This window comes from Hemiscyllium ocellatum, chromosome 2, assembly GCF_020745735.1.
Source record: "Hemiscyllium ocellatum isolate sHemOce1 chromosome 2, sHemOce1.pat.X.cur, whole genome shotgun sequence".
NCBI classification, from domain to species: Eukaryota; Metazoa; Chordata; class Chondrichthyes; order Orectolobiformes; family Hemiscylliidae; genus Hemiscyllium; species Hemiscyllium ocellatum.
The window spans coordinates 108,101,976-108,117,188 of NC_083402.1; the positions used below are offsets into that span (position 1 = coordinate 108,101,976).

The window sequence follows — 15,213 nt, forward strand, 5'->3', positions numbered from 1 at the left end:
TTTAATTCAATCCAAATTGGCACAGATGTTATGTTCTTCCGTGTACTCTAGAAGTGACACGCTAATTTTAACAAAGTACTTTTGTAAATAGTTCAAATTCATCCGAAGACCATTAAACACGTACTTCTGGTAAGATGGCCTTTATGCTTGGAAATTGTCTGTTGTTGCTATAGGACAGTAAGGCTTCACCGTTATGTAATAACAGTTTCTATAATTATACATGGAATGCTTGAATTAAATGAAATATTTCAAAGCTCTTAACAAAATGCAGCCACACTTTGACAATGACAACGACAACTTCACTAAAACATGCACTGTCAATTTCTAAATATATATTAATAATGCCCTATACTTAAAGGCCAACTCACATGGATTAAACCTGGTTTAGCAGAAATAGGCTCAGTAAAATTAAAATCCAGAGAAACTAAATTCTCAACAATGTAAACAACTTAAAGTAGTTTAGAATATCAGGAACACCTTCCAAACTCTGAAATAGTTGACAAAATGCCAGGGAGAAACTAGCCTCTTCTGTGGTGAAGAACTCACCTCCTGTCTCATCAATGACAATGCACTATTTACAATGGCACAAGTCAGAAACATGATGGAGTACTCCTCACTTGCCTGGATAGGTGAGACTTCAACAATACTTTTCAAAGCTTCCCCCAACACCTATCACCTAGAAAGCCAAGAGCAGATAATGCACGAGAACATCATAACCTTCAAATGGCCTTCCAAATTTCTCACAATCCTGCCTTAGAACTATACTGCCCATATCCCACTATCAAAGAGTCAAATTCCTGGAACTTGCTTTGTAAAAACACTGTGTGCTCCTTCAATCTAAGACTACAGGAATTCAAGAAGATAGCTCATCACCATCTTCTCAAGTGCCATTAAGGATACTCAAATGCTGGCCCAGCCAGTATGTTCACATCCTTGGAAATTTAATAACCAACTGGATTCAATGAGAATTTCTTGAGCTAATGCTTTATAACAAGTTCAGCAAATAATCTTAACTCTGCATGTCATAAATTTATTTATGAAATCCAGAACACCCTGGTGCTTTATTAACGGCTTTGAAAAAAAAGTCCTTGGAAGTGGTAGAATAAATTATGTGCAAATGCTCCTCAGGTCTCTTTCTTTCACCCCCTTTACCAGGATACCATTGAATCTCTTCAGACCAAAATTCATCATTTGCCAGAGTTACATGTTTTCTGCCATTTACCTTTCAGATTTATCAACCTTTCTACATCCTTTTGAAACTTATGTCATGATCTTACCAAACAGAGAAGCTCAAAGAGTTAAATGGCATATATCTGTTAACATTTGCATGAACACTATTTTCAAGTTTCACAACGTCTGTAAATACTAAAATTGTCGCCTACATCTTCAGTCCAAGTTTTCGTAATGAACTTTGTACACCACCTTTCAGTCTGGAAAATAGCCATTTCCTTCAATGTTTATTTCAACCTTTAGCCAATTTTCTTTATGCTGTTACTGTCCCTTTCATCCTGCGATTTCTCCCTTCAGCCTATCGGCATCAGATTTTCTAACACCTTATCAAATATCTTTTGGATGTCCACTTTCATACCAACTGCATTGCTCTCTCCCACTTTGTTTGAAAAAAACTCAAACTGGCCAACATAATTTAACAATAGTGTGATACATTTGATAGGAAGAATGAGGATGGGTAATCTGACCGAAAGCGTAACTGTTCAAGTGCTAAGTTGAGAAGATTATTAAAAATGGCATAAGGAATCCAGAATTTTACAAAGGAGCAGAAGTAGGCCATTCAGCCCATCAGTCTGCTCCACCAGCCTCTACAATAAAGAATTCCATGGAATCACTATATTTTAAGAAAGAAATCCTCCCTGCCTCAGTTACAAATGGATGAACCCTTATTCTGAGATCATGCCCTCTGGTCTTAGATTCTCCCAAGGGGAAACAACCTCGCCGCATTTACCCTGTAAAGCTTCCTAAGAATTACATAGAACAATACAGCACAAACAGGCCCTTCAGCCCACGATGTTGTGCCGAACATTTGTCCTAGCTAAGCACTATCCATGTACCAATCCAATTGCTGCTTAAAAGGTCACCAATGATTCAGACTCTGCCACTCCCACAGGCAGCGCATTCCACGCCCCCACCACTCTCTGGGTAAAGAACCTACCCCTGACATCCCCCCTATACCTTCCACCCTTCACGTTAAACTTATGTCCCCTTGTAACAATCTGTTGTAACCGGGGGAAAAAGTCTCTGACTGTCTACTCTATCTATTCCCCTGATCATCTTATAAACCTCTATCAAGTCACCCCTCATCCTTCGCCGTTCCAATGAGAAAAGGCCTAGCACTCTCAATCTATCCTCGTACGACCTAGTCTCCATTCCAGGCAACATCCTGGTAAATCTCCTCTGCACCCTCTCCAAAGCCTCCACATCTTTCCTAAAATGAGGCGACCAGAACTGCACACAGTACTCCAAATGCGGCCTTACCAAGGTCCTATACAGCTGCAACATAACCTCACGACTCTTTGAATTTAATCCCTCTGCTAATGAACACTAATACACCATAGGCCTTCTTACAAGCCCTATCCACCCGAGTGGCAACTTTCAAAGAGCTATGAACATAGACCCCAAGATCCCTCTGCTCCTCCACCTTATAAGAACCCTACCATTAACCCTGTAATCTGCATTCTTATTTGTCCTTCCAAAATGGACAACATCACACTTGACAGGGTTGAACTCCATCTACCACTCCTCAGCCCAGCTCTGCATCATATCGAAGTCCCTTTGCAGCCAACGACAACCCTCCTCACTATCCACAACTCCACCAATCTTCGTATCGTCTGCAAATTTACTGACCCATCCTTCAACTCCCTCTTCCAAGTCATTAATAAAAACTACAAACAGCAGAGGATCCAGAACTGATCCCTGCGGAACTCCACTTGTAACTGGGCTCCAGGCTGAATATTTACCATCTACCACCACTCTCTGGCTTCGACTGATTAGCCAGTTCTCTATCCAACTGGCCAAACTTCCCACTATCTGATGCCTCCTGACTTTTCGCATAAGCCTACCATGAGGAACCTTATCAAATGCCTTACTAAAATCCACGTACACTATATCCGCTGCTCTACCCTCATCCACATGCTTGGTCACCTCCTCAAAGAAATTCGACGTTTCGGGCATAAGCCCTTCATCAGGATCCTGATGAACGGCTTATGCCCGAAACGTAGAATTTCCTGTTCCTTGGATGCTGCCTGACCTGCTGCGCTTTTCCAGCAACACATTTTCAGCTCTGATCTCCAGCATCTGCAGACCTCACTTTCGCCACCTCCTCAAAGAATTCAGTAAGACTTGTAAGGCAAAACCTACCCCTCACAATCCATGCTGGCTGTCCCTAATCAAGCAGTGTCTTTCCAGATACTCATAAATCATATCTCTCAGTACCCTTTCCATTACTTTGCCTACCACCGAAGTAAGACCAACTGGCCTGTAATTCCTGGGGTTATCCCTATTTCCTTTTTTGAACAGGGGCACAACATTCGCCACTCTCCAGTCCCCTGGCACCACCCCCATTAACAGCAAAGATGAAAAGATCATTGTCAACGGTTCTGCCATTTCCTCTCTTGCGTCCCAGGTAATCCTAGGATATATCCTGTCAGGCCCAGGGGACTTGTCTATCCTCAACTTTTTCAAAATGCCCAACACATCTTCCTTCCTAACAAGTATCTCCTCTAGCTTACCAGTCCATTTCATACTCTCCTCTTCAACAATACGGTCCCTCTCATCTGTAAACATTGAAGAACAGTACTCATTCCGACTCAATACACAGTCTCCCACTATTGTCCTTGATCGGACCTACCCTCGTTCTCATCATTCTCACATACGCATAAAAGGCCTTGGGGTTATCCTTGGTCCTACCCGCCAAAGATTTTTCATGCCCTCTCTTAGCTCTCCTAATCTCTTTCTTCAGCTCCCTCCTGGCTATCCTGTATCCCTCCAACGCTCTGTCTGAACCTTGTTTCCTCAACCTTTTGTAAGCCTCCTTCTTCCTCTTTACAAGACATTCAACCTCCCTCGTCAACCAAGGTTCCCTCACACGACCATCTCTTTCCTGTCTGACAGGTACATACATATCAAGTACACGTCGTATCTGTTCCTTCAGAAAGTTCCATATTTCAACGACATCCTTCCCTGACAGCCTATGCTCCCAACTTATGCTCCTCAGATCCTGTCTTGCAGCATCGTATTTACCCTTCCCCCAATTGTAAAACCTGCCCTTTTGCACGCGCCTATCTCTCTCCATAACCAAGGTGAAAATCACAGAATTGTGGTTACCATCACCAAAATGCTCACCCACTAACAAGCCCATCACTTGTCCTGGTTCGTTACCAAGTACCAAATCCAATATGTCCTCCCTTCTGGTCGGACAATCTACATACTGAGTTAGAAAAGCTTCCTGGACACACTGCACAAACACCGCCCCGTCCAATCTACATGATCTAAAGAGCTTCCAATCAATATTTGGGAAGTTGAAATCGCCCATGACTACTACTCTGTGGCTTCTGCACCTTTCCAAAATCTGTTTCCCAATCTGTTTTCTCACATTTCTGCTGCTATTGGGGGACGTATAGTAAACACCCAACAAGGTGACTGCTCCTTTCCTATTTCTGACTTCAGCCCATATTAACTCCAAAGGCAGATCCCCCTCGAACTGCCTTTCTGCAGCCGTTATACCAATTCTGTATGTTTCAATAAGGTCATCTCTCATTCTTCTAAATTGCTAGTGAGTGCAAGCCAAAACTACACAACCTCTGATTAGGAGAGTCTCGCCATACTTGTGGACTGCCTCAATGCTCACCTATACATGCTCAGATGCGGATCAAGCACCTTTATAGAGTACATAACGGAGACTGACACTATGGTGTCAACATCACGGCGGCACAGTGGTTAGCACTGCTGCCTCACAGCGCCTGTAGACCCGGGTTCAATTCCCGACTCAGGCGACTGACTGTGTGGAGTTTGCATGTTCTCCCCGTGTCTGCGTGGGTTTCCTCCGGGTGCTCCGGTTTCCTCCCACAGTCCAAAGATGCTAAATTGCCCGTAGTGTTAGGTAAGGGGTAAATGTAGGGGTATGGGTGGGTTGCGCTTCGGCGGGGTCAGTGTGGACTTGTTGGGCCGAAGGGCCTGTTTCCACACTGCAAGTAATCTAATCTAATCTCTGTTACTTAGATACAAAGAGTCTAACAGAACTACTCACAGCAAAGAGAATTTCCGAATTTTGTAGATAATACCCTCATTCAACCAGACCAGGAAAGAAATATGCATTAATGCAACATTCCTTCATCATGCACAAATTGAAACATTTGCGAGTGTTCCATTCTCTGAAAAATTCAACAACATTGAAAGCTAAAAAAAAGTTTAAAAAGAGAATGAAGTGAGGGAATCATGGTTTGGAAAGTATTAAAAAGTCTCTAATTAAAGAAATTGCTGGAAATACTCAGCAACACAGAGACTGAGAAAGAAAGAGTTTTAGTCAAGTTTTCAACTGAATTACAGTTTATTAACCTAAAATGTGAACTGTTTCACTCTTCAGATGCTACCTGACTTGCTACAAATGGCATTTCCTTTCCATAGTTCAGATTTTTAGTATATGCTGTGTTCAAGTATTTCTAAATATTTTTACATTACAATACTAAAGCTAACACAAGTTTACCAATGAACACATTGTTGCACCTTGTGAAAAGCAATACCTCTTTCTTGCCACAGTTTACACATTTAAAAAAAATTGAAACTATACATCTGAATGCTGTTAAGATAGATATGGTCATTTGTGACAAAGGTCTAACAGCTTTCCACACTTCATAAATTTCAAAAATATAAATGGAGATATAGACCATTTGGACTCTTCAGTTTTTTCTGTCATTGACGGAATCTCACCGAAACACCAGTCTTCTGGCAGATCACAATCAGAGATCAAAAAACACTATTACATAGCCTTCAGTACATTCTCAATTGTGTAATTCAGCACACACTGCCATAAAACCATGGTTTGCAAGAATTCATTGTGCTAATAGAGGTGACACGGTCAGTTATTTCCAATATTAGGATGGAACATTTTTGTCAAAATTAAAGAGAGTCCAGTATATCATATTCAAGTTAGCTTGTTCACCATTTAGTCCACTTTCAGAATTATTCAATGCAAACCAGTCCAAAGCTATTAGATAAAACAAAAACTGACACATTTGCATTGGTAGAGTACTTTTGTTAGAGCAGCATGTCAGAACCTTGTGGAATCATTAGTGCAACAGATTCTGTAGGAATTGCCTGGGAAATTGAAACTTATGATGTGCAATTCCCTTGTATCAGCGTCCTTCTGAAAAAGCTCCTTGCTATAAGCTCTGAGGTACTCATTCAGTTAAATTTAAACGCAATAAAGGAAGACTTAGAGGATTAAAACCTACTCCCGTTGTGCTGCCATTTTTTATTAACTCATTCATGATAATGTGGGTTTCACTGTTAGGCTAGCATTTATGACAAAACCCTAATTGCCGTTAAGAAGGTGGTGGCAATCTGCACCGCCAGTGTCCATTCAGTATAGGTACACTGACATTTAAAAGCACAGAACATTATTTCCTACTGCAAAATGACATTAGTTTCTAGGAAGACTTCTGCACTGTTGAATCTGTGGATTTCTTGACAAGCTAATGGGCCCATGTCCAGCAATTTCCAGCACAGAAGTCATCTAACAGTAAGAGGTAACATTTAATCTGATTGGGGTCAGAGATAGAACTTTCAACACTGATTGGATATCTGAGCCAATATGATGTTGTGTAGTTGTGTAAGGTGACAAAGACAAATATTTGAGCACTTTATCTAGCTGAACCAGACTGCAAATAAAAAGAGAAAGAATAATATAACAAAGTAGCATTGCAAACATATTATACCACATCTATTTAGGATAATATACACAGAACTTCTCCAGTTCTTGTAAGTTAAGCGACACTGTGTTTACTGCAAATCATAGGAATGAAATAAAAAATATTGAACCATATATCAGGTCCATATGCAATTACATGTGCCTTCAACAACCTCAGGACTTTACAGCCAATGAAGCATTTTTATTGCAATGACAGAAAATATTCACCATAAACAATAATTATCCTACTCAGAGAGACACTCAATTAACAAATGCATGTAATACTGCCACATTGGAGGCAATGGAGGAGGAATGAAACCCACAAGTCAACTGTATATTCCCCCTTGTTCACCTCTTCAAAATCAAAACCAGAAGAATCAATCCAGATTAGTTTGGCTGCAACTTATCTGTGGTTCTATAGTGGTAGACGAGACAAAAAACATGTTTAAGCCACAAACTGCTGCAAATGCTAATCTGAAGGCTCCGAGTCCAATAATAATCAAGTGAAATATTACAATTTTGACCACCAGCAGATAGCTACCCAGCTCGATTGTGATAGCTGAACCAATGTCTTATTATGCAAGATAACCATGTCTGGCAATCTCATTGTGATTCTACAGTGTGAAATACAGTACTTTAGCATTAATAGTATGTCATGTTTTTAGGAGATATTAAAGCAACAGAACAATCTTTCTTTCAAAAGCTGACTTGTGTATTAAACAGACCACTCACTTAGGTTTGAATATGAAGTATCAAATTACACTCCAAAGATGGAATCTTATCCACTACTTAGAAGTAATTTCAAAGGTAAGTGTTTGCGAAATCTATGAAAGTGGCATGCTGGGCTGTCGACATGACAGCCCTTACCTGAGTGATCTCACCAAAGGCAGATTGATAATAGCAAAACCCATTTGCCCAGAAGGGACAGATTGTCAATGATAGGCAACTAAATACCTACCTGGGGACTTCACAATGATAGTTTTGCAGCTGTCGCCAAATCTTTGTTAAGTTTGCTTTGGAAAGGCTCTTGCTGCCTCATCAATAGCATCCATCCCTCCTAGTGGTGCTGCCAGCTGCCCTTAACCTTAGGTGGTTCGACTGGCCTTCCACCAGCAAAGCCTGCTGACGTCCTGATTTGGATGAAGTGCTAAAAGATGCCTCTTAACTGTTAAAATCACACAAGCTGGTTGGGAGTCAAACATCAGGGTCAATATGATTCCAATGTCTAAGAATCTTCTTCGGTGGCATCCTGCCCTGTATTATTGCTTTTAAAATTAACTTAATAGCAGTCTCTCTAGAGCAAAGCATGCTTTTGTTTCAAATTGGACTTGCCTTCAATTGAGTAGTGTGGATGATATAATTACATAATGCACCTTCCTGTAACTCCAGGTGCAATGAAACCCACAACAACTGCATACTGGTTCCCATTCTTTGTTTGCCTCTCATCACATTTAGAAATCTCCGAACAAACTTGCTGCTGTTTATTATATAAAACATTAATGTAGAAAATATGCCATGGTTGGAAAACAGGAGGCAAAAGATGCCCAGCGCGCAACACGAAGAGAAATATCATCATCTTTTGAGAAAGCTTTGAAAGGAAAGAGAAGTGTCAATTTGAAGTCACTGAGGCAGGCGGTGCTTGCCAAGTGGGACTAAAGGGTTCGCCAGTGTGAGCTTAAAGATGGCAGGATGTATAGGTTCACAAGCCAAAGGATATAAAATGCGATATGGAGATCTGCAAGATTAGAGAGATGGCACGCAGCAATAGCTGAGGGGGAATTTCAATATACAACCTTTCTAAAATTTTGTGTCACTGTTTTGCTGATTCTTCCACTGGAGGGCACATAAACTTCCCAGTTTAACATTTCCACGAACACAGGAAGTGAAATTGCTTTGAATAATCGCAACTACCATTAAATAATTATAGGAGGGCCTGGCTGGCACAATCTCACACAGCTGGATGATATGGAGAGACTTCAGGAGGATGGAGAGGTCAATATTGTCAGAAGCTGCAGACAGAGGAAGAATAATTGACCTTTACAGAATCATAAAGTGCCATTCATGATTTTGTAAAGCTCTACTACACGACTGTGGCATTGTTGACAATTTGATGGGAGGGATTCAAATAAGGAGTTCCAGAAAAGATGAATATGATTGTGGAGGCAGTGACATGTTCAGGACTTCGGAGGGGACTGTAAAGATGCGATAGTGTGTAGCTTAGAAGGACAGAAGTTATGTATGGGTTCTTTTGAGTAGCAGGTGTTTTCAGGGAGACTCATGAGGGGAGTTATGATATAAATGTGGTGGTGAAGAGGAAGCAGTGGGATAATATTACAAATGGACAGATTACATCAGAATGGATGGTCTCATCCTTGGTGACAAAGAGGTCCACAATTCCCTATAATTGATTCAAGGAAAGAAGGACCACACAGAATGACTATTAAAGAGAGATATAACGTAGCAAAAAAAAGAGGTCAGTCATCATTGCATAGCACAATGATCTTGAAAGAGTGATCAGTGCTGGCAGAAGAGAGAGGAGCCTAGATGCGTTCTCACAAGATCTGGAAACTAACAAATAAAAGAATGGTCCAAAACAATTGTGTGCCAAGCTTACAAACTAAACATTTGAGTGAGTGAAAGTGGCAGCCCTAGTTGGAGTGAAGGAACAAAAAGTGAAGGTAGACAATAGACAATAGGTGCAGGAGTAGGCCATTCTGTCCTTCGAGCCTGCACCACCATTCAATATGATCATGACTGATCATTCTTAATCAATATTCTGTTCCTGCCTTATCTCCATAACCCTTGATTCCACAATCCTTGAGAGCTCTATCCAACTCTTTCTTAAATGAATCCAGAGACTGGGCCTCCACTGCCCTCTGAGGCAGAGCATTCCACACAGCCACCACTCTCTGGGTGAAGAATTTCTCCTCATCTCTGTCCTAAATAGTCTATCCCGTATTTTTAATCTGTGTCCTCTGGTTCAGCACTCACCCATCAGCGGAAATATGTTTCCTGCCTCCAGAGTGTCCAATCCTTTAATAATCTTATATGTCGCAATCATATCCCTCTCAGTCTTCTAAACTCAAGGGTATACAAGCCCAAGCTTACAAGGTAAGCAAGTGACTGAGTAGATTGGAGGTTGCAGAAGCGAAGATTAACAGTTGAAAGCTAAACACGCTATAATTTTCTAAATGCAAAAGATGCGATAACCTAATAAACACTACAATAACAACAGTGCAAGAGACAACATTTGATCAATCACTATTCTCCTCTTTCCAAAATAAAGCACAAACATATGGATGTGATGAGGGTTACAGGGAGTAAGAGACCTCTCAGTTCTTATAATAAAATTACTCAAGCTTCAAACTTGGATTGACAACCAATTGTCATTCTCAGACAACTGAAAAGAACACAGCCACAGATCTGAAAATTAATAGATTAGTTGAACTACGTTAAAACAAACCAATATTTAATGCCTAAATATTTAATCCTGTAGGATCAGCCTTCTCATACTTAGGAGCAACATTTTGGCAAGTCACATTTAAGCAGAGTTAGAGTTGCCAACAATTCAAAATCATTTACAAACAAAGTCTGAGCAGAGTCTGAAGAGATCATTTCAACAGGATATTCCTTCCACTTATCAAAACAAAAAAAACACTGCGTACCTTTAAAACTCTAACCCCACACACAAACCTTATTCACTCAGTTTTAAATAGACTTTGGCAGAACCCCAGACTCTGAAGATTTGATTTGACTCTACTGACAACACTGGAAGGAAAACAGCCTTTGGGCCGGCATTGGGGGAAGACGGTGAGGGGGACAGACCGAAGAGTGATATTTCGCACTATACTGGTTTCATACCAGAGAGAAGATCAAGCAGACATAAATTCTCACAGAGGGCACGGGCAGACCCCCCCCTCGTGCTCACAGAGGGCACGGGCAGACCCCCCCCTCGTGCTCACAGAGGGCACGGGCAGACCCCCCCCTCGTGCTCACAGAGGGCACGGGCAGACCCCCCCCTCGTGCTCACAGAGGGCACGGGCAGACCCCCCCCTCGTGCTCACAGAGGGCACGGGCAGACCCCCCCCTCGTGCTCACAGAGGGCACGGGCAGACCCCCTCGTGCTCACAGAGGGCACGGGCAGACCCCCTCGTGCTCACAGAGGGCACGGGCAGACCCCCTCGTGTTCACAGAGGGCACGGGCAGACCCCCCCTCGTGCTCACAGAGGGCACGGGCAGACCCCCTCGTGCTCACAGAGGGCACGGGCAGACCCCCTCGTGCTCACAGAGGGCACGGGCAGACCCCCCCCTCGTGCTCACAGAGGGCACGGGCAGACCCCCCCTCGTGCTCACAGAGGGCACGGGCAGACCCCCCCCTCGTGCTCACAGAGGGCACGGGCAGACCCCCTCGTGCTCACAGAGGGCACGGGCAGACCCCCTCGTGCTCACAGAGGGCACGGTCAGACCCCCTCGTGCTCACAGAGGGCACGGGCAGACCCCCCCTCGTGCTCACAGAGGGCACGGGCAGACCCCCCCTCGTGCTCACAGAGGGCATGGGCAGACCCCCTCGTGCTCACAGAGGGCACGGGCAGACAGATGGATACACTTACAGATATTGCCAGATGAGGAGCGTGCAGATGCTGGTGCTCATACTCACCCTGCTGTACCATAGGCTGATCTGTGTCTGCGACAGGAGTGCGAACACCAGCCTCCGCGAGTCAGGCTGGATGTGAAACGGCTTCTCCGAGCCCTTGAGGGGACACAGCAGCCTGCGGGGCCAGCCGCTCAGGAAATACATGGCCGAGTGCGGGAGACCCAGTCAGTCACAAAGACTCCAACTCAGCGCTAAGCGAGGTCTCCGCTGGTGACAGGCAGCCGGGGAATTTCCCTTTCTTCCTCCGCCGCCTCCTCCTCTAAAGGAAATTGTTCTCTCTATCTCTTCCCCCCCTGTGAATCTCTCAGTCAGCAGTGCTTTACCAGTGAGTGAAGCCAGCGGCGGCGAGGACGCAACGTCGCCCAAGCTGCGCACTGACTCCAGAACCGGACTTCAACTGCCCACCCGCCATCTTGTCTCCAGCTGATGACGCGGCGCCGGGGAGGGAGGCGGGGCGTCAGTGGAGGGGGTGGGGCCAGTCGGAGGGAACCCGGATGTCGTGCATCCGCAAAACCCGGAGCGCGGATCAACCCTGCTCCCCCATGACTTCCACGCAGACTGAGAAATCGCGGATTGGAGTGCGCGAGGGGTACCCCGCCTGAGGGGTAACGCCAAAACCCGGAGAGTCCATCTTCCAATCCCATTCAGTACCTGAATGTGCTCCTGGAACTCATTCCATCTCTATATGCCCCCGCCACCCCCAATGAAATTAATGTGGGAATTCCAACTCTTCTCCCTCTGCCTCTTTTAATCAGATTATAGGTCATCCCTTCGGTTGTTATTAAGCTGTTGACACTTTACTCACATCATTAGACATCCTTGGTCACCTGCAGAGACTTGTTATTCGACATTGCATTCACATTATTTGTATGATATTTTTGATTTTTCTGCCCATAAATTCTGTGTTGTTGTGCTTCATCTCAGTTCATCTGACCAGGGGCTGTGCTCCGAAAGCTTGTGATTTCAAATAATATAACCTGGAATATAACCTGGTGTAGTGTGATTTCTATCTTTCTCGCCAAGATTGATATCATCTTTAATTGGTGATGCTAAATGCAGCTTTCTCTTGCTCCATAAGCCAAACTTTGTCAAGGTTTCTGAAAACAACAAATGCTGGTGATCACAGCAGGTTGGACAGCAAGCTAACATTTCGAGTCTAGATGGCTCTTCTTCAGAGCTAAAATGAAGTATGCAGAGGACAGCATTTATTAATCCTGATGAAGGGCTTTTGCCCGAAATGTTGATTTTCCTGCTCCTCGGATGCTGTCTGACCTGCTGTGCTTTTCCAGCACTACACTAATCTTGACTCAGCATTTATTAAGGTTTTGCCTTACCCTGGCCCAAAACCTATAATTTCCGTTATTTCTTTGCTATTTCTCGTCATGACTTGTCAACATCCCAATATTGAAAATTTCCCATCTCTCACTGCCTAAGCAAACTATCACCCTCATCTCCATTCCTCTCTAAAGTGCTTGAACATAGAGTCATAGAGTCATACAGCACAGAAACAGACTCTTCTGTCCAGCGAGTCAATGCTTATGCAAACCACCCTCTTTGTAAAAAGAACTTCTCTCATGTGTTTTTAAAATCTTTCTCCTCTCATCTTAAAAAAGTGCCCCCGAGTCTTGAAATCTCCATTCTAGAGAAAAGACAATTACCATTAATTCTACCTGTACCTCTCTTGTTTCTACCTCTTAAATCAATGAGCGCATATATTTGCAACTCCATCTTGAACTTCATTTGGACCATATCTGTTGGGAATACACAACCATTAAGACCAACTCTTAGGACATCAAACTGATATTAGTGCCTCAATTCATGGGCTGAATTTTCTCCAGCCACAGTATGAGGGGGATGGAGGTGTGGAGTGTAGAAAATAAGGCATCCCAATAGGAGACTAATCCACTGTGTATTCCTGGAATTGGTTAAGGTTTATAGCCTGGGAAACTGATCACCTGCCTGCTGCATTGATGTGGACAGGTAATTTAAATATTTAAGCCCCCAGTATTGGAAAGTTTGTGCCACCATCGGTGTTTGGTGGGCAACAAGAGACTGTTTCCCCCCCCCCCCCCACTATAATTGGTGGTCTGTGAGCCTCCCTATGACAGAACTCACATGACCAGTGTGGTTGGTGAGGCTTTAGGATTGCCAGCTTGTGAATGGAATGAAATAGAGACCACCTCTGAGAAGATAACTCCTTTGGTCCATAGTTACAGGCTGAGCTCTCTTGTTGCAACATCAGGGTCCCAGGCCCACTGGAAATCCAGCCCCATATGTCAGTCGCTTTTATTTTTTACAAATCTGGAATACACTTTCACACAACCAAATTTTCTTTTCCAGTGCCAAATTATGATGTTTCTTTCATCTACTAACCAAATGTATGTAATAAAAATGTAAATTGCCAGAGAAACTTGGCACGTCTGGCAACATTTGTAGAGAGAAAGCAAAATCAACATTTTGACTTTGGTGACCTTTCATCAGAATGTGTAACTCGGAAAAGGTTTTATATATATATATGCTGGAGGATAGGTGTAAATGAAGCCCAGAATGAGAGAAAGACAGACAAACAAAGGGATGGATAATGATCTGTCAGGGAAGGAAGAACACTGGTAATGGGAATCATAAGTAGGTGAAAATGGGTTTGCTGTGCTAAAAGCAACTCATATGATGATAGGGCCTGGGCCGTGGTGGTGGGAAAGAGAGAGAGAAGGAGGTATTCGAGCCCTAAAACTATTAGGTACTGAATTTGATATTGGCTCCTGAATTCTGCATGGTCTCCAAGCAAAAAATGAGATGCTGTTTTTTCCAGCTTGCACTGTGCCTTGATGGAGCATTGTTCAAGGCAGAAGGCTCAAGACAGAATTTTGGCCAGGGAACATAACGGTGTGTTGAAGTGGCAGGCAACTAAGGGTCATTTTTGTGGACAGAAAGTAAGTGTTCCGCAAAGCAGCTGTCCAGCTTGTATTTCATTTCCCCAGTGTAGAGTGACCACATTGTCAGGAATGAATACATTGGACTAGATTGAATGAAGTGCAGGTAAATTGCTTCTTCAGCTGGAAGGTGTTCTGGAACTTTGGATAGTGAGGAGGGAGGAAGTAAATGGGTATGTGTCACACCCTCTGAGCATGGGAAAGTGCCATGGGTCAATGGTAGTGGAGGACGAGTGGACAAGGATGTCCCAGTGGGGACAGTCCTGGTGGAATGCTAGTAAGGGAGGTGATGATTTAAGGCTGCTGGTGTTGGACTGGTGTGTACAAAGTTAAAAATCACACAACACCAGATTATAGTCCAACAGGTTTATTTGGAAGCACTAGCTTTCAGACTGCTGCTCCTTTATCAGGTGATTGTGGGATATAAGATTGTAAGACACAGAATTTAAAGCAAAGGTTTACAGTGTGATGCAACTGAAATTATATATTGAAAAAGACCTGGTGGTGAGAGGATTATATGTCAGTGTTTCACTGAGATTGGAGATGATTCGAAGGAACCAACCAGATTGTTTGCACAACTTGATTGTCAGACTGTCAGTACCAACCAGATTTAGACAGAACACTATTACAATTAATCAGATTAATTGGAGGAACATTCCGGAAGTTGTCAGATCTAATCAGATAATGCCATGATGTGTCAACCTGAGGCT

General features: G+C 43.3%; 1 protein-coding gene across 1 annotated transcript in view; it reads right to left on the reverse strand.

The window, feature by feature from the left end:
- Positions 1-11,993, reverse strand: part of ric1 (RIC1 homolog, RAB6A GEF complex partner 1) — a 209,619-nt gene extending 197,626 nt beyond the window's left edge. The window contains exon 1 of the mRNA XM_060839091.1: positions 11,577-11,993. Coding sequence (XP_060695074.1) covers positions 11,577-11,717 — 141 coding nt within the window. The 5' untranslated portion in view covers positions 11,718-11,993. The remainder of the gene's footprint in view (positions 1-11,576) is intronic.
- Positions 11,994-15,213: the final 3,220 nt, after the last annotated feature.